This window comes from Citrus clementina, unplaced genomic scaffold (genome assembly GCF_000493195.1).
Source record: "Citrus clementina cultivar Clemenules unplaced genomic scaffold, Citrus_clementina_v1.0 scaffold_3, whole genome shotgun sequence".
Classification (NCBI taxonomy): Eukaryota; Viridiplantae; Streptophyta; class Magnoliopsida; order Sapindales; family Rutaceae; genus Citrus; species Citrus x clementina.
In genome coordinates, this window is record NW_006262339.1 from 23,372,554 (window position 1) to 23,392,301 (window position 19,748).

At 32.3% G+C, this 19,748-nt stretch overlaps 2 protein-coding genes across 3 annotated transcripts; both read left to right on the plus strand.

Moving 5' to 3' along the window:
* The first annotated feature begins 1,052 nt into the window (after positions 1 to 1,052).
* On the plus strand, positions 1,053 to 5,189 carry LOC18047421 (DNA repair RAD52-like protein 1, mitochondrial). The gene is made up of 4 exons (XM_006441747.2): positions 1,053 to 1,431; positions 1,517 to 1,554; positions 1,652 to 1,746; positions 4,817 to 5,189. Exons 1-4 carry the CDS (start codon positions 1,148 to 1,150, stop codon positions 4,958 to 4,960), a joined length of 561 nt encoding a protein of 186 aa, XP_006441810.1. The 5' UTR covers positions 1,053 to 1,147; the 3' UTR covers positions 4,961 to 5,189.
* Positions 5,190 to 13,354: 8,165 nt separating this feature from the next.
* Positions 13,355 to 18,543, plus strand: LOC18047422 (RNA-binding protein 24). 2 transcript variants are annotated; one of them, XM_006441748.2, is made up of 6 exons: positions 13,355 to 13,878; positions 14,124 to 14,256; positions 14,808 to 14,946; positions 15,470 to 15,506; positions 16,592 to 16,889; positions 17,200 to 18,543. In XM_006441748.2, the coding sequence occupies exons 1-6, from the start codon at positions 13,675 to 13,677 to the stop codon at positions 17,244 to 17,246; spliced, it is 858 nt and encodes a 285-aa protein (XP_006441811.1). In that variant the 5' UTR covers positions 13,355 to 13,674; the 3' UTR covers positions 17,247 to 18,543. The 2 variants fall into 2 exon arrangements, with proteins under 2 accessions (XP_006441811.1, XP_006441812.1); XM_006441749.2 differs by having other exon boundaries at positions 17,180 to 17,994.
* Positions 18,544 to 19,748: the final 1,205 nt, after the last annotated feature.

The following is a 19,748-nucleotide window of genomic DNA, read 5'->3' on the forward strand; positions in this document are numbered from 1 at the left end:
AAAATAAATATCCCTTAATTCCAAGTAATGCTCAACAAAATCCTAGAGTTCTATTTTTAATTATATAGTTTAACAGAACCTTGATCTCTTCTTTATTGATGTGAGTAGAGTTTGAACTCATGATCTCTTATTTTCACGTAAGAAATTTCACCGTGTCAATTAGATGACACCACATCAACCAAGGAGTGAGTGTAAAAAAAGTGGAAAAATTTTGTCTATTAATTGATGTATTTTCATTTGAGTTTTGCTATTTACCCCGAGTCAAACCCCAAAGCCATTAAACGACGCCGTTTCAATTCTTTTTTTTTTTCCTTTCATTTTCACTAAAACGACGTCGTTTTAGCTTGGTTAAGGTAGCAACGACTGCCCCAAATTGCTCAATTGGATCAGTTCATACTTCATAATGCAGGAAAACTATAAAAGAATTCTTCAACAAGAAAAAAGCTCAAATGATTTAAAAATTTCTGCATCCTTCTGGGTTTCTTAAACCTCTCCGACAAACTCAAAAATCATAAAGGAAAATCAGACAAAGTTAAATAAAAAATATGTTGAAGAACTTCACAAAATTTACAGGTTCTGCTTTGACCACTGTGATTGTTCTTGCTTCTAAGAATAATGATACTACATTTTGATTATAGTTGTTGTACTATGCTTCCAGAAATTATTTGTCCATAAGTTTCACTTATGATCTGCTTGGGGATTTCAGATAGTTCTCTTAGCCCAAGCTCTTTTTGTATAGAGTGAGAAAAACTTAGATAAAATACACATGTAATATTGATATCTTATTAAACTGCTAACTAGGTTTTCATGCAAGTATCATTTACCAATGACAATGATACTAGTTGTGAAACGAAGGGGAAGAAAGTAGTGGTTTTACATAGAAATAGAAGGAGAATAGCTGTGGTGAGAGTAAGACGAAGAGGAGAGAAAACAATTTGGGGTAACGAGCAATTCGGGGCTGTCGTTGCTGAATGAAAGCCAAAAAAAAGTAATGGTTTGAAACGGCGTCGCTTATGGGCTTCGGGGTTTGACTCGGGTAAACAACATTTTCGTAAATGATAACTATCCATAGACAAAAGTGCCGGTGAGTCAAAAGAATTTGAAAGTGCTTTGAAGTAAAACTGACACAGGGTTTTAGTAAACGAAAATGGCAGGGATGATGTCTTCTTCTCTTCGCAGGTCAATCGCTCCCACCAATAGTCTCTCTTTATTGCGAAAACCCCATCTCCTCCTTCAAAGCTTCTACTCATCAAAATCATCGCCCGCCTTCTCTTCATCACCAGAAACCCTCAACGACGAAAACGACGCCGTTCCCACTTCCGGCATAAGCCGTCCTTTGTCCGAGATTCTCAAAGAACTCAACAAAAACGTCCCAAATTCACTCATTAAAATCCGAGTTGAAGATGGGTTTTCGATGAAGTATATACCTTGGTAAATCACATAATCTCAACCGTCCACCCCCATCAATGTTCCAATTTTTATTTTTTAAATTTTTTTTTCAACTTTTATTTTGCAGGCATATTGTGAATCGGATTATGAACTTGCATGCTCCTGGTGAGTAAATTGTTCTTTAAATTTCTTACTTTTATTTAAATGGAAAAGAAAAGTTAGATTTTGAAGTAAAATGAATATGATGATGTGTTTATTACAGAATGGTCTGGTGAAGTTCGAAACATTACTTATTCTGCTGATGGAAAGACTGTGTCTGTTGTGTATCGTGTTACGATTTATGGGACTGATGCTGAGGTAACTTCTAATTCTGTAAACATTTTGTTGCTAATTGAGAACATGTTAAAGAGTAGTTTGGGTAGCAAGTTGAATTTAATCGGTGAAACAAATATTGTCTAGCCTTTTATGCGTGGTTTTTGTGGTTTATGATACTTTGCTGTTTACGGTTTTCATTATTATACATATTATATGTCTTTGTGTGCCCTGTCCGAGGCTTGAAGATTTTCTAGGATTTTACCGAATCAAAATTGGACTTTTAAGATATTAAAAAAATAGTCTACAAAGGTCACAGTTGTCAAGAACCTGCAATAAGTTGAAAGTTATGAATTTATTCGTATTACAATATTTTGATTTAGTTTGCTAGTTGTATACCTTTGGAAAGCTTTGTGAGTTAGAAGAACAATGAATTTTACTGTGGTCAATTTTGAGTTCTCTACATAAAGATATAGCTAAATGAATATAAATTGTCCAGAAGTACTATAACAACTAATTAAGAAGCAAAATATATTTTTGCTTCTTTCTTTCAGCTACTTTAGAGCTAGGGGCACAATTTGAGTTGATTTGAGTTCTTAAATGATAAAGATTATATCTTGGGCTTGGAAGGATGTTCTAAGGTTATTTGTATGATGATATGAGGTAGAAACTTTAGATTGTAATTTGAGAAGAGTTCTCTTATTAAGAGTTTCTTCATTTAATTATATATCTCTTAGGTGAATTTCTTAAAGGGATGAGTTAGGAAACCATATATATCTCTTGTAGAGTTCTTTGAGTAAGGAGCTTTTCAAGGAAGCCATGTTTCTCTTGTAAGATTCCTTGGGTCCAGAGTGTTCATAATCTAGGACTCTCTCAATTGAGTGAAGCCAATCTAGAAATTTGTTTGTATCCTTCCTCCAAATTCTGAAATATCGACCTTGATATCAAAGGATCGCTATGTTTGTTGTGCCTTTGATTTTGGGAACGAGTAGTGGAGCCACTTGTAGAGTGTTGATCATTTTGAAAAGGGTTTGAAACCATATCCATTATCGTTTGAAGAAGGAACAGCCTTGAGTTGCTTCAAGTTGTTGGGACGTTAATAGTTGTTGCATTTGTCTTCTTAGATTTCTTTTTCATCATAGGGCTTTTTCACCACTATAAGGAATCTACCTAAGAGATACAAAGTTAAAATGTAGAAAACCTTAATAAGAGAACTAATTTATATATATATATCCCTCCAACCATATCATTTTTATCCTTTAGGAACTCAATTCAAACTCAAATTTGTGCCATTAGTTGTAGAGTAGCTAGAAGAAAGAGCAAAAACAAGTCAGTTTGTACAAATTATTTTGCTTCTTAGTTAGTTGCTATAGTATTTTTGAACAGTTTATATTCATTCAATTATATTTTTATGTAGAGAACTCCAAAGTGACCACCATAAAATTCATTAAATCGAAATGTTGTAATAGTAAATTTAAAACTTTCAGCTTGATATAGGTTCTTGATAGCTGTGACTTTTGTAGACTATTTCTTGAATATCTTTAAAAAGGGAAGGCCAAACTTAATTCTGTAAATCCCAAAAAACTAGGCACATTTATCTATCCAACCATATACAGTATGTAATGTAGCACATTCTAGATGAGTTTAGTTAATTCATGCTAGTTGACTGATAATCTTAGACTTGGTTGCCTTTGTTGACTAGCTCATCCCAGTATTTCCATACAATTTTATTGTCGATTTTCAAACTTAGAAATCTGAAAACACTTTTGTGTTATCAAGTCAGTTTTCATTGCTTCTACTCCTGTAATTTTCATGTTATCTTTTCCCCGTTTCATATTTTTCCACTTTGCGCAAATTACCTTTTTTTTTTTGGGGGGGGGGGTTGGAGAATCCGTTATTCTATAGAGGACATAACTAAACCATCTTATGTAAGCTTCCCTTATCTTGGTAAGTTTCACTTTTTTGCTTAGGAAGGACATTTATTTCTAGTACTTGATCGTATTCACACACATCCATTTTAGTGCTTCATTTGACCTGCGTGCAAATGTTGAAAGTGGTTTTTTTGACCGTCCAATACCCTATTATGGCATATGACACGCGGCCAACTTCATAAACATTTTACAAAATGTCCCTAACAACTAAATGGATATTGTATGGTCATGTAATACTCTGTCCACACTCCTCCATGTAAGATTGGCTGCTAATTCTGCTAGTTCTTAGTGAAACTGAAGCGTCGGAGGTTCTGGTCTGATGTTTGTAAATCCACCTTCTATTCATGCATTCATGTAATCTATGGCACCGTGGACTCCAAGAACATGTGTTTTTGCATTTGCACCCTCAAATGCAGTAGCATTTGTTTGTGGAGATGCTTTAGAAGAGTGGATGAGTAGTTATCTTGAATAGTGAGACCGAGGAAGAGTGTGAATTATTAGGATGCCTGCAACCTGTGCGGTGATGTGAGCTCTAGAGTTCTTGTCTTTGGTTGGAATTTTGTAAACTCAGTGAAATGCAAATTATACTTATGTGAGCCGAATGGAGGACTAATTTTGACACAAATTTTAATTAATTGTATTGAGAAGTTAGCATCCTAAAAATCTTTTGGGCTTTTCTAAGATGGTCTTCAAGCTGCTGATATAGAGTTGGCAGCTAAATGGTTGACTTTCAGATCTAAATGCCTCTAAAGTTAGGATGTTAAACCACTCAACTAACCAGTAGTAGCCTTTTTGCTACTAGTGAGCCTGGCTTGCCCCTACGAGCTACAATGATTGGCTTTTAGATATGGAATGATACTTGGCTATTGCATTGATTTTGTGAATATGAGTTAGGAGCTTGGCATGTATAACAGAATCTGCTGTAGAGGTGCATTGCTACGATTGGAAGGAGGAGCATTGTTTCACTAGTGGTTAGGTGAGATAAAGATTGAGTGTAGTAGAGTAACGGGAAATGGTTCTAACTAAATTATTTTCCATGAAATTATTTTATCTTCTTTACAATGGCAAGAGTACTTGCCCAAAAGCAGATGGTTATAAAATTTTATAGACAATAGCTTGCGATAAATATAATCAAGAATTAACTTACTTAAATGCCATTTTTTTCGTTTATTTTGCTCCACAAGATATTTAGGGAGTCAACAGGAACTGCTTTAGTGGATGAACAAGGTTATGGAGATGCTGTACAAAAGGCAGAAGCTATGGCATTTCGCCGAGCTTGTGCACGTTTTGGCCTCGGGCTTCATCTCTACCATGAAGATTTATTGTAAGCTGACATGGAGCTTCTATATGGTAAAATGGTAGGACAAAATATTTTGATGGGGCTCAGATCATTTTTGTTATCGTTATTGATTGTGCCCGAGCATCTTAGATTTCTTGTGAATTGGAAGAAAAATTTGGATGCTTGTAAGAACAATTATCTTTGAAGAATCACTTAATTTGTGTGAAGCCGGTCTTTTGAGGTAATGTTAATTCAAGAGCATGAGTATGATGAGTCTAGATGGGATTCAAAGTTCCAATTTTAATTAAGTGATATTAGTGGTAATTATGGTTTGCGATAGTCATTATTTTTATGACTTTTTTTTTTTTTGGTATTTTTGCTTTGCAAAACTATAAATAAATGAACAAAGATGGTATATCTTACAAATAGTTATCTAGATATATACAAAATTCAACTCGTTAAAAAGTTTGCAATTGATGTAACATATAAATTTTTATTTTATGGTTTTATTTATAAAAACTTTATGAAGACACTATTAAATCTTCAGAATTTTGGAATTAATTCTTGGATAAATTGACTTCCATCATTTGTTTGGTCCTCTCAATTCGGTGGCCCAATACTATTTTGAGGATTCCAAACACTCTCATCACCGGTCCTCCTAATCGTGTGGCCCAATTCTAATTTGAGTTACATAAGAAATGCAAGCAACCTTCGGTTGTGTAATCGATCGGAATTCGGGACGTATTTTTTATGTTGATTTATTATTTGGTACAGAATTCGATGATACATTTCAATGCCAATTGTATGATCGGAATCGAATCGTTTTGTTGCCATCCCGAATAGACCCACCTTAGATTACATTTAATTGGTCCAATTTAAAGATTACAAAATTTATCTTTTTCCTAATAAAATGAGTGAGTTTAGATTTTAATAAAAAAAATCAAAATTCAACTTTAGAATATGAAAAAAAAAAAATCTCCACCCAACTGAATCAACATTTATTAAGTCAAATCTCCAAACGATAGGCCAATTGATTTGCCGCAGTGGAAGCAAAATTCAAATTTCAAAGGTATATGTTTTATTTAGGATAAGGATTGGGAGTAATAAATGGTAACTAATAAAACTTGTATCAATAAAATCGTCAATAAAAGTTATAAGGTCTTGTAATGAAGGAAAAGGATCCTGATATGATCTCTTATGAGTTTTTTGAGATCTTCTGTCATGTGTCTTTTAGTGATAATATATAGATAAGATTCAACTTCTTTTTATTTATTTATTAACTATCAATCAGTAATTAAATTATTTGCTCAGGACATGATCAGATCAGGAGAGAATCTTGATCCTGTAATGAAAACTCCATCTAAGATAATTTTATTTTGGGAGTGAAAGTGTAAAATATTACAAGTGGCTATTAACAACTACTTAATTGAATTAGTTGACACTTTATCTTAACATGGTTAAAGTAAGAGGGATTACCCTTCACGTAGCTGTGTAAAAATCTATTTTGACTTTTAGTATTATACATCTATTTATACTATACATATATTAAAAAAAAAATCTCCAAGGATGTAGTTGAGTGATTTTTAAGTAATTTTATTTGGTTTGTCCTCCGAATTCGAATCTTGAGAGAGGTAAGGGCTTAAAAATGAAATTTAATTTTACTAACCTAATTACATTGAATTTTAAAGTGTGGAAACGTATGAGAAAACATATAAACCGTACGGTTTAAGCGCTTTAAGTTTTAAACCTTCAAAACCCGACGGTTTTAAAGTTTTTTTAGACGTTTCCTATACTTTGTGGTCCCAGACCAGAAAACTTCTATATATATACACACACTATCTCACCATACTTATCAAATCTTTAAATTAACTAATTATGCCAATGAAATTTCAAATTAATTGAACCAAAAGTAATAATCATATAAAGAAAACACCTAAATTAATAATCTTGGATTTTTTAAAAAAAGAAATAATAATGAAAATGAAAATTATGTTTTGGGACACAGCAACAGAAGGGGGAGGTGGCTGGTCAGGCAGACGCATGTGAGTGAAACTGAATTGGCAGTGGGCCCCACACAGCGTGAGTCGCTTTCTTTACCATCTGCAGTCAAACAAGTTGGAGACAGCTGCCAGATAAGAAGCAGCAAGCAGTAATCGACTTTTGCTTTTCGTTTTTGGTTTTGATCCACCACACTTCACGAGTATGTACATCCTCTTCAGAACTTTCCTCATTCTCAACCGTCCGATCTTCATCGTCCGATAGTTGCTAATGTCACTATCAAATGCCTAATTTTGATTTTTTTTACTATTTTAAACCTCTCGGTTCGTATCGTATGATTGAAGGGAGTTTCTGGTGGGCCTATAAAAGGGGCCCAATAGATTTTTCTAAATTCTAATTATTCCAAATTTGCCCTTCCTTCATACCTCAAGTTTCATCATTGCCATTCCGTTCCCTCCCAACCAACGGTGTTACTTTCTTGACAGCATGTACCATAAACTAAATGTCATTGCCCTAAACTTACTCGTCAATGGTGTTTAACAAGTTATTAGTAATTATGGGTGCTTTTTTCTTAACAGCCCATCGCATTATGCTACATATCCATAATATTTAAGACATATCTCCCTTCAAGACAATATAGAGAAGGGTAAAAGCTCGTTTAATCTACATATTTTGAAGTTAATGTTTATTTAGTTCATGTATTATTGAAAATGCCTTAAAACATTCTTGTTATTAAATTATTGACACTTCTGCCATTATTTTTTTTTTATTTTAGCTTCATTGTACAATATTACCATTTTACAATAATGTTTCTATTTTTTTACATTAATAAAGAAAATTAAATTATCATTTTAACCCCAAAATAAAATAGAAAAAAATATATTAAATTTTTTTGGAACACTCCGTTGAGGAGTTAATATCTTAATTTTCTATTAATCTCCAAAAAAATTGGTAATTTAATTTTTTTTACACTATTAATTTTTTTTAGACATACATGAGCTTCCACCAAAATTAATATATGTTATTTTTATTTTTATTATATATATGGGGTTAAATTAGTATTTTATTTATTAATTTCTAAAAAACAAACATTATTATAAGAAGCTAATATTGTAAAATCAAGTCAAAATAAATAAAAAGTAATGACAAAGATATCAATAGTTTAAATATAGTGATGTTTTTAGTTATTTTTATAAATACAAGGAGTATACAAGCATTAACCTTATAATACAGGGGCTAAACGAACTTTTACCCTATGGAGAAAAACATTCATGTGCACATACTTAACAAATGTGTTACTCACTTAAAACACCTTTCATTATAGCCATTACAATTATTTTACAACTCAGATGGTCTAAAAGATTAGTAAGTTAGTTGTTTCATATATAATTTTTTTTTTTTTTTGGAAATATCTCTATTCACAATCGTCATGAGCTAAGATTCATTCTGTCATTAATTATACATCAAGTTTTTTACGATGTATTCTATAGAAAATTGTAGAATATTCCTTTAACTTCTCTATCTCAATTTTTCTCTGATCAAATGTTTACTTGAGCATTAGAGTATTTTCTACAGGTACTACATTTAAGAGTTCAATAGTAGCAAAAAGTGTGAGAAGATTTAGCAAGAGAAAAGAACGGGCATCAAATGATCCTGGATCTAACAATAATGCTTTCAATTCTTTTCCATCCAGCAAAGATTTGGATATTACGTTAATTTATGTATCACTGAAAGGTTGCTGGTGAGAAGTCTAATAAGCTCAACACACAAAAACCTTAGAACATCAAGATCTAATAGGAAAAAAAGGGAACATAATTGGTGGATACTAATTGCTTCGTTTGATATGCTTTGACATTTATGGATTCTGCTTAAATTATAAGTAACATCTTGGATTTCAAATGAAAAAAAAAAAAGAGAGAGTATATTTTAAGATGAACAAACACACCCATTTTCTTCTTTCAACATATTTTTTTTCTCTCTCTCTCTCTCTCTCTTATTTTCTCAGTTTCCAAACTAATTTGAGTGCTGGATTGCCGTTGTAGGTACTACCACTACTGCGACGGTGCATAGACAAGTTAAACATTTCCCAGCATTCGGAGGTAATAAACACCTTCGACAAGAAAGTTTCTCAAATTAGGTTTGCTTATATTGAGGTAATTAAAGTTCAATACTGACAAAAGAAGTCTGAATACTTGTAAAGGAATATATAGAACCAACCCTCTTTGTAGGCAGCTAGGCAGAGAAATTAATGCAAGTAAAGAATTGCAACTATGCAAATGCTGTAAATAATGGTATTGTTAAACGTTTACAACGATAAATTCATTACAAGACATAAGCAAATGAGATCGGAGAGCTCACCGTCTAACTATATATTAAAGAAACGTACCAAAACAACAATAATTGTACAATCAATCTCAAATTAAAACAAATAACAAAACCAATATCAAACCAATACAGCCATGCAACCATCAGATACTTGTCAAAACTGATCCCACAAACAAGACCATCGCCAAACTCAAAACACAATAGCAAATCTACACAAGATTATAGAGAGAGTGGAGGGAAAATTGAAATCTTATTCATGGTGAAATCAAATTATTTGAAACAGAGTTTTGTATTCATGGCTCATAAAATAATTGCTTTATTTTTTTTAAAATGAAATCTATGGGACTCAACCATATGGACATATAGACTTAGATGTATGCAAATGATACAAAGATGGACCTTAGTAGAATTGCAATCCACATGTCGCCATCAATTAAAATGGATAGTTGTGCAAATTAATCACATTTATAGTTATTGAAAGGTTAATTAGCTTAGGCTCGACTTAACTTGGGCGATTCTGAGACTCATTCCAACAACCAGACAGTTAAGATCATTTCGATCAGCATGCGCTACAGAAAGGATAAAATATTAAATTTGATTATTTTAATTAAGTGGTGCAAGAAAATTCAGATGATATGTGCCAATCAACATGTCTAATGGCCTTATGATTATCTAATTTTTCAATACAATATTGGACATGATATATAAATGTTTTAGTTTGAGATCACTTATTCTTATTCTCTATCCATGTGATACCTCAATACAGTTTTCAAAGATACAATTGCAGTTGGTAGCTTCTTTTGTGACCAGATAATAGGTCAACTTCTACATATTTTTAATTAATATTAGAAGTTTAATATCTAATATGTATTTGGATATATACAATAAGACAATTTTGTATGACAAATTTTTCTTTTCTTTATTCAATCTATTTTTTTTTAAAATGTAGTTGGATGAAGGGGAGAAATCTCACCTATTAAATACTAATCCTTACATCCAATTTTTATTCAAGCTTGAGTGATTTCAGTTCAAAATTCCTTCATGACCAAAAGGGGTAACTTCAGCACTAGGCTAACTAGGTGTTCGTCTAAGGCATTATTTTGACATTTATTTAATTAATATGCTAACGAACAATTATTCTTTTTAGATTTCAAATATTTTATTTAAGTTACGTATATAAGAAAGCCTAATTTTTAGATATTTCTTTATTATTACTCCCATTCATAATTATCTAAAAATTAAGATTTGTTTTCTTAATAAAAATTCTATATTTAATAATTTTCACCTTAAAAATAAGATTTATTTTTCTGTAAAAATTTCATATTTGATAATCTTCACATATACTAGAATTACTGGTTTTACCAGTTAATTATTTACTCTATTAAAACTGACTTTTAGTAGTCCTTAATTTAAACTCTATTAAAAACTTCAAAATGAATAGATATCGAATCAACAATAATCTCAGCAAAAATATTTCTTGCTCTCTTCCCTAAAATGAAATTATTCTATTAACTTTCCTGGTGCTAATGTTCTAAAATATATTTGAACTTATTATTGTCCTTCTTTAAATAAATTTAATTTTTTATTTTTTATATTGATACATGGCTTGTATAATCTAAAAAAAATAATTAAATTTTAGTAATTTTTTGTTTCGAGTTACTGTTGTTGAATGTAGCAAGGCTTTAAAAAAAAAAAAAAAAAAAAAAAAAACATCGTTTGAGCCCCAAATCCCTTTGAGCCAGCCCTGATGACCAATTAGCTACACCCTGGACTAAAGCCATCCAGTCTATTTTCTAACAGCTATACATTTGTACATACTTTTGTTATTATTCTGCACATTAGAGTTGACGAGAAGCTTAAAAATAAGAACAACTTTTTTCTCGCTTATTATGTTTTATTTTTAAAACTCATTTTAATTCGTAAGTATTTTTAAATTTGTATAAAGATAATGTTATAAAGAGTAAGATGTATTATGTCTTCCCCGATGACTAAATACATTTTTGTTCTAATACAAAAAAAAAAAAAAAAATCTTTTTGATCATGTCATTGAAACTTTTCTATTAAAAAAAAAGGAACAAAATGAAAGACAATAATAATTTCGAAGAAGCAGAAGCCCAAATTTGACTTTGATGTGTCGTTGCAGCTGGTTTTTTTTTTTTTTTTTTTTAATTTTTTCTCAAACCCTTTCGGCAAAAGCCAATTTTAGCGAGCCACGTTAGTGGCTTTGCTTTTTAATTTCTAAATTGAATTGGTAATGGCTGCTTCATAAGTTTGTTTCTTCTCTCATGAGTCCAATTATTCTTCTTGAATCATTATTTATCGTATTGTTTTCGCTCTACTGCTGAAAAATATTAGGATTAAGTTCTCGGAAGATTTTTTTTTTTTTGGGTCAATTCAATTGGAGTCATATTTATTTACTATATTATAAATAGGGAAGTGGTTAATATTAATTTTTAAGGTAACTTTTTATTATTATCAATGCATTGAAGGAAACAAAACGATGGAATGCTTACCCAAGAAAATGAATCTTTAGTATAGAATTTTGCTCCAATTAAGATTAGAATAAAGTTTTGATTTATTTTTAATAGTCTAATAGTAACTCAATTCTCTCTCTACGATCAATGTGAGTGGGAATCCAAATCTCTTGTTTTCATAGAAGAGATTTAATCAACTGAATTAGACGGTACTCAAAGGATAAGATTTGATTTATAGATTCATAGTATAAAAATGAAAGTCCAAACGAAAATAATTTTATAACTTTGCAGGGTACAAACATAATAATTACTTTTGATAATAAAATTGGAAAAAGACAACTAACCCAATACTCTATTGATTAAGACAATTCTCACCACAATAATTTATTTATTTATTTATTTAAAAATAAAGAATGAAACAAAACAGAAAATGCGAAAGATATTAGGGATAAGAGATACAGAGAATCATCAACTTTACATATAAGCAATTCGATCGTTGACCGTTGACCTCCCGCGTGATTTCATCCCCTCATTAGTAGTTTCCCTCCGTTTTCATAATTTTTCCGTGCCGTTTTTGCCACTACGGACCTTTGCCCCAGGCAGCCTAATTTCGAATGGTAATTTCGTAATTATTGCAACAATACTTGCCCTAGTTTGTCATTCTGAATGTGGCCTTAAAATAATAGAAAGTACAGCGACGACAAACATGATAATACGTCAGAAACCACTCCCACGCTCACTTCGCCGCGGTGCAGATTCAAAATTGGAAAGGGATAATCTCATGGAGTACCCTTAATATTTGTTAAAATTTCTAAGCGGAGAAGAGTGAAAATATGTAATGAAAGCCCCTATTCATCCAATTAGTTAATGTCGTTGACTGAATAATTTTTATAAATTTAAAATCATTAAATAGTTAACATTTTTCTTATATTTATTGGTGGTAAGAGATCTTAATGCTCATTTAATATATATTTCTTAACTGATTAAAATCTTTTTTCTAATGTCAAAAATTCTTATTTTTTTTAGTTGCCATATATATTATGTTCGCTATATAACCAATTATTAAATGATCTATAATCTATCTTTAAAAAATCCTTATTTGTGAAAATTCTATGTGTAAAATCTTTATTTCTAAGAAAAATGATATTAAACGAATCTAATTTATTTTTTAAAAGAATATATTGGTGGAATGAGAAATTTTTCACCCACTGAACACCGACCATTTCTCCTTATATATTAATTTAGAATTGGGATAAGAATATGTGTAAATCCAATACACTCTACTTGTTACTCCTTATTATTTATAATTGAGGTAACAACAAGTATAAAACTCGTTTATGATCAGGCAATCAAGCTACGTGTAACATCATACCAAACAGATCTCTATTAAATATTTTTACTCTTTTTATGTGTTTGATATTTTGATAAACCTTTGGGCATTTAAGAAAACTTTCCTAGAAAGGAAAAGACAATAGCATATATATATATATATATATAGTAATAATAAGACGTCATAAAGGCGCGTGAAAGAATGAATTGATGAGGTGGGGGCAAGTTGTGTATATAATTCATGTCCGTATTATGAGTTGGTCTTTGCTTTGCTTTGCTTTGCTTTTTTATTTTTACAACTTTTGCTTTCTCTTCTCTTCATTCAATTCCCTCCCATTTCTCTTTCTCTCTTAACCTAATTATCTCTCTCTCTCTCTTTTGAGTTTTGATCACAAACCGCAAACAGTTTCCATCATCAAGTGGGTCTTTTGTTTACATCTCTAATACTATAGATCCAATATTGATCTATACTTGGACAACAAGGCCCCTATATCTAGCTAGCTAGCCCTAATAATCCCACCAAAATATATATATCCCATTTTTTTCTCTGTTCAGCTGATTTTTTTTTTCTTTCATTAGAGAAGATCAGTAAATATATATCATCAAGCTAGCAAGAGCAACAAAAGAAGAAGAGAAGATGATGACTCCAGTTTCAGCACAAGCAGCGGCAGCAGGAGCAGGTCAGTTTGGTGACACGACATACACAAAAGTATTTGTAGGAGGCTTGGCATGGGAGACTCAGAAGGAGACCATGGAGAAGTATTTTGAGCAGTTTGGTGAGATCTTGGAAGCAGTTGTTATCACTGATAAGGCCACTGGCAGATCCAAAGGATATGGATTCGTATGTTAATTAGCAGCTGCTTCATCTTCTGAATTTCTTTACTCTCGTCACACTGGTTTACATGCATGATGATCCTTGTTTTGATCACTAGATCTTGATTCTAATGAAAGATCTCGACAACTTTTTTTGAAAAAAAAAAATTATATGACGCGAGAACATATTAGTTCTGTGTTATTTTATGTATGTATGCATGTGTGTATAAACGTATGTAAATGTGTATATAAATGTGTTTGTTGCCATTTTAGGTGACTTTCCGCGAACCGGAAGCCGCCATGAAAGCCTGTGTTGATGCAGCTCCGGTGATAGATGGAAGGAGGGCTAATTGCAATCTTGCTTGTTTGGGAGTTCAGAGATCGAAGCCCTCAACACCAAAACATGGTAAAATTAATAACTCGTTTTTCTTTTCTTTTTTTTGTTTCATTTTTTTGATGACATATTCAAAATGAAGATAGGGTTTTGATTGATATATCAGATCTCGTAAAAGTTTCATGAAATCTTTCAAGTCTTTCATTAAGTCACTGTTGGATATTCGCTGCTGGCTCTAGTTAATTCTATTCCAATTAATCTTCTACAAATTTTGTATTTTAAAAACAAAAAAAAAAAAATTTTTGTGGGTTCAAAAGTACTCTCTTATCAGCAGAACACAATTTCAAAGTCAAATCCAGCCCTTGAATATTCCTCCAAATTTAGAAAGTTTTTATGTTTTATCAGCCTTATTGTACAAACATTCTTTCAGTTTCAGCAAACAAAAACAGCAGTCTGCATTCTGCAATATACATAAGAAGCATTCATAACACACACACACACACACACACACACACACAGAGAGATATATCTTTTTTTCTTTTTTCTTTTCAAATAGATTTTATTAATTGATTTAGATGAAAGAATGAGATAGTAATTAAAAATGGTTAATTTGGTGGGGGCAGGAGGAGGAGGAAGAAACAACTTGAGGTTAATGAGTACTTTTCAGAACGGTGGATTTGGAGGGACAACTTTTCCTTCAACTGCCGCTGCAACCTTCCCTCATTATGCCATCCAACAAGGCATTCCTTTTAATCTCTATGGGTATATTATTTTTTTTTTCTTTTTATAGATTTCTTTTTTCTCACTCTCTCTCTCTCTCTCTCTCTTCTCCTTGTGCATGTGTGTATGAGAAGCTGCCTGCATGCACGTGCATTGCCAACTCACGATGCACACTCAACTTCAACCCCATTAAAACTTTAGGGTTTAATGCCAACTCAATAAGCACGCTCATTCATCATCATCATTATGATCATCATCATCATCATCATCTCTCTCTCTCTCTCTCTCTCTCTTGTTGTCTTTTATCATCATGGGAATCACTATCCATGTTTTTTCTTACTTTTAAGCATCAATCATGGACTCTCTCTATCTCTTTCTTTCATGTGTTAACAAAAACGAAGGCATGCTCTTTCACCCAAAAAAAAAAAAAACGAAGGCATGCATAATTGAATGTGAATAATTAATGCGGAAATCATGCATGTGCATAGTGCATTGCGACATTGGCGTGTGCTTTCTCTAATTCATTTCTTGTTACACAATCTCAAAGCTTTTCTCATTATTTCAGGTACTCACCATACTCAGCAGATTACACTTATCCTACGGTTTGCACAACCTTCCTTTTCCTTTTACCTTTATTTTTGTACAATAAGTGTACTTAAATTCCAACAGCTCTTTTACAAATATTTAAAAATAAAAATAAAAATCCATCAATAATGACCACTCACCAACAACTGTTGACATTTAAAGCTGCCATGAGGATGAGGTTGACTTGTTACCAAATTTGTTGGAACAAGGTTTCCTTTATTACTCTTTCAATTATGTTAGTAATCATAGTAGGTGAATTTCTTAATTCTTGATAGAGCTCATCTTAAAAATAATAATAGCATTGGCATTTTTTAATCTGAGTGGTTAATATATTGATATGAATGCTAGCTGGACTTGTATTTCTAACTTAATACGAAAATGATTTGGATTATGCATTTTGTTTCCATTTATTTATTTATTTTGTAGTAGCCCTAGATAAATTGTATGTATATGAAGATTGAAGGTGCCTTAAAAAAAAGAGACATGAATAGCAATTTTCTCAAAAAAGGACGAAGGTGGTCAAATGGTGTACTTTTAAGTGAATTTACAGCTGTGCTAGATTAGCTTTGTCTCCTTTATTCAATAGAATTTGCAGTTGTGGTCCATTCTGTGTCACACTTTTACAGTCTTCCAAAATTCCATGGCTGTGACTGTATTATTTGTCTATGACTATTCGACCACCAAGATAACATTTTTCACTATACTTATTACCCAAAAAGAGTAATGTTACAACACATCTGGCTGTGTGTATGTGATGTCTGAAAAACTCTATATGCGATATAGATGCAGCCGAATACTGTATCTTAATATTAAATTGAACCGTATCTTAAAAAACTCTATACTTAAATTGAATTGTAACTTTATGTATGTAGGCATTACGCAAAATATTATTTCGAATGACAAAGGCACAAATTTTTACCTGAATGCAATAACTCATTTTCACTTCACATGTTATATGTCTCATTTCACAAAACAAGGACAAAGTTTTGTTCAAAAGACCTATAATATATGAGTTTTGTAGTAGATCTACTAACATACAAAACATGAACAATAACTTGTTTGCATTGAATTTTTTTTTTTCATTTTTTTCCTTTTGTTGCAGAGCTACTACAATGTCTATGGAGGGGCAGCTGCTCAGTATCCCATGTATGGCAATGGCCATGCAGCAGGAGGGATGATGACCGGTGGAGCAGCCGCTGCCGCTGCCGCTGCTTACTACCCTTATCTTCAATTTGGAGAAGGAACCGGAGCAGCCACCACCGGCTACACTTCCGGCCAAGGCTACGGCGTCCAGTACCCACACCACCTGTTTCCATACTCCACCATCAATGCCGCTGCCGGTTACCCGCAGCACTATGGTCCCCCTATGTCTATTGCTCCTACACCTGCCTTGCAATCAGGTTTGTACCATATGTACAATTTTACTCTTTACGATTCATCTCTAAAATTTTTTGAAGTTAACAAATAGTAGTGTTTTTCTTTTTTTCCTCCTAGAAATCAAGGTTTGGAAACACATCATCAAACACACTTTTAACTATTTTCTATTTTCAAAGTAAAATATAAATGATTTATTGAGAAATTACACCATAATATGAGTAATGTTAAACTCTAAATTATTTTGTTTATATTATATCTATAGTTGATTTACATTCGTGTATGTTTGAAAGAGAGTTACTAACATCTTTGACAGTGTGTTTTGCTGTGCCACAGGCGTGACCAATATGGCTCTGCATGCTCCACCAATTCCACATCGCTAGAGTCAATGAATCTCTCAAATCATTCTCCTTCAGTTTCAAATATGTATTCAGCTGCATGCAATCTCTGAAGAAACAAAACCTTTGGCCTAACCATGGTTCTCTCTTTCACCTCTCTCTCTAACACAAAATGCCCAATTTGCATGGCATCAAATGGGCATTTTTGCACACAAAAGCCCCCCATAGGGGCTGGAAAACAAAAAAAACCCACCTCCAAAAAAAAATTTGGATGGTCATGCATCTTTTTTTTTTCGTAAAAGGGTTCCTTGAAAGAGAACCAAAAAGCTTTTTTGTACCAAATTACCAACTCAAGCTGTTGTGGATGATCAGCTTGTATTTGGGAACAGTTTAATTTTCTGTAAATCCTTAGCCCTGGAAATGCTAAGTTGAAAAAAAAATATCATTTTATAACTTTAATTTAGCCTAGGGAAAAGGCTAATAAAATGGAAACCGGTTTGCAAAAATTGTAAATTGAACAAAAAGATAGCAAACCTCTGGTTTTAGATATGGCTAATGAACCTCTGGAGAAAGAGGCAGTTTTAGCAAAAATCAAAAGGGCATGGGATATGCCCAAAGTTTTTTTTGTGCATTAACATGTAGTCTTAGGGTTTTAGAACTAGGACCATGTAGCAACTAGGGCAGCAGTACTCATGTTTTTAGAAGTTTTTTTTCCCCCAACTTTCACTTAAATCTTACATTTTTTTTTTTAAACCAACAAATCAATTTCTTCCCTTTGGGTAAGGGGAGAAAATGTTTTACTAACACTTTTAGCTTATTTTCGTTTCTTGTAAATTCATTGTGGCTAAAACTTTTGGAGTATTAGCAACAAAACACTAAACTGTAGGAGGGTACATTTTTATTTGCATTTAGTTACTTTTCAAGAACTCCATCAATGGATGTGGAGCTCAAATGCATATGCATGCATGTAATCCTTGGGATATATTTTGGTTCCCTTGGATTCTTCTTTTCTAATTAACCCCACCAACCATGGTTAGGACTTAGGTCACATCTCTCTCTCTCTTTTTCTCAATCCCTCTATTCTCTCTTTATGATCTCGGTTGAACTTTTACTTGGAGAAGAACTTTGATACTCTCTTTAATTATATGTTGTATAAGTCTCTTTATGGTGCTTTTGGATTGTAACTAGGCAGCTAGGATAAGATTTCATTTTCTCCATCCATATGGCTGGTTGTTGAGAGAATGAATTTCTATGCTACTTACTATTATGCTTTTAATTTGATACTGTTATATGCTTAATGACTTTAATTCTCTACTAATGCTTTGTCCTTGGCAAGCAAATTTCATCTTCTGTAGTTCTAATTTTTGTTTTGGTAAGCCTTAGTAATTTCCTTTTTCTTTTTTCCTTTTTCTTCTTGTATCAACCAAGAAATGCTTAATTACTTTAATTCTCTACTAATGCTTCGTCCTTGGTAAGCAAATTTCATCTTCTGTAGTTCTAATTTTTGTTTTGGTAAGCCTTAGTAATTTCCTTTTTTTTTTCTTTTTTCTTCTTGTATCAACCAAGAAATGCTTCAGCCATAGTCAAGTTGATTGCTGTGCTCGCTATAAAATGGTCTCTTCATTTTTTTATTTTTTTTTTAGAAGAGGGTTTTATTTGGTTTAAATGTAAGAAAAAGAACTATCTCGACTACAAAATTTCATAGAATAGTGTTGAGGGGCCTACACATAAGCAATGCTAAACGTACAATCTATGCAAACAAACTACATTGTATCATGTACAATCTAGCATGGCATTAAAATAATCGATCAATGAAAACCAAAGGCCAATCATAATAAATGTGAAGATAAACAATCTGACTTGGCACAAGAAAACTTTGTATAGGCTAATGATTGCTGAAAATAGAGGCATTCTCCATCGAAGGTGGCTTTGTGAAAATGAAAAATGAATGATATTATTTATGCAAATTTCTTAAAGAAGAGGAGACCTTTAACCATCGTTTATTATTCTAGATAAACATGTGTTATTATTCTAGATTGACACCTAAGTCCCGATGGGGTCATGGACCTGCAAATTTGCTTTAAAATAAGCAGAAACTTCTTTTATCTTTGAGTTTGACACATTGTGGACCACATCGGATACTCTAGGGGACAACATAATCTATCGATGTTGCCCCTCGATTTCTTGATTGCGGTCCTTACACCTTACTCTTACAAATTATTTGTACTTTTTTTTTCATCTCTTCAACTATGATGTAGGTAGTCTCGGTCCCGAATGATCGACAATAGAATATAAATATACAGAAGAGTGATCAGGTGTATGCAATTGCGTATTATGAATTGTGAGGCTGCATGTACCAGGTCAGCTTTCTATATACGAGTGAACTTTGAATCCGAGAACCCTTATTTTAATACAGACTAAGACAAAAAAAATACAATTGTAATATCTTACAAGATAAAATATACAATATTGAAATATGTATCTTTTTATTTTTTAATTTATTTCCAACTTTGATATAATTAAAAATCCTATATTAAAAAATTAATC

Coding starts and splice junctions, on each gene's coding strand:
- LOC18047421 (XM_006441747.2), top strand. CDS start 1,148: ATGGCAGGGATGATGTCTTCTTCTCTTCGCAGGTCAATCGCTCCCACC. Junction 1,432..1,516: donor TCGATGAAGTATATACCTTG/GTAAATCACATA, acceptor TTTATTTTGCAG/GCATATTGTGAATCGGATTA. Junction 1,555..1,651: donor TATGAACTTGCATGCTCCTG/GTGAGTAAATTG, acceptor TGTTTATTACAG/AATGGTCTGGTGAAGTTCGA.
- LOC18047422 (XM_006441748.2), top strand. CDS start 13,675: ATGATGACTCCAGTTTCAGCACAAGCAGCGGCAGCAGGAGCAGGTCAG. Junction 14,947..15,469: donor ATTCCTTTTAATCTCTATGG/GTATATTATTTT, acceptor TCATTATTTCAG/GTACTCACCATACTCAGCAG. Junction 16,890..17,199: donor TACACCTGCCTTGCAATCAG/GTTTGTACCATA, acceptor GCTGTGCCACAG/GCGTGACCAATATGGCTCTG.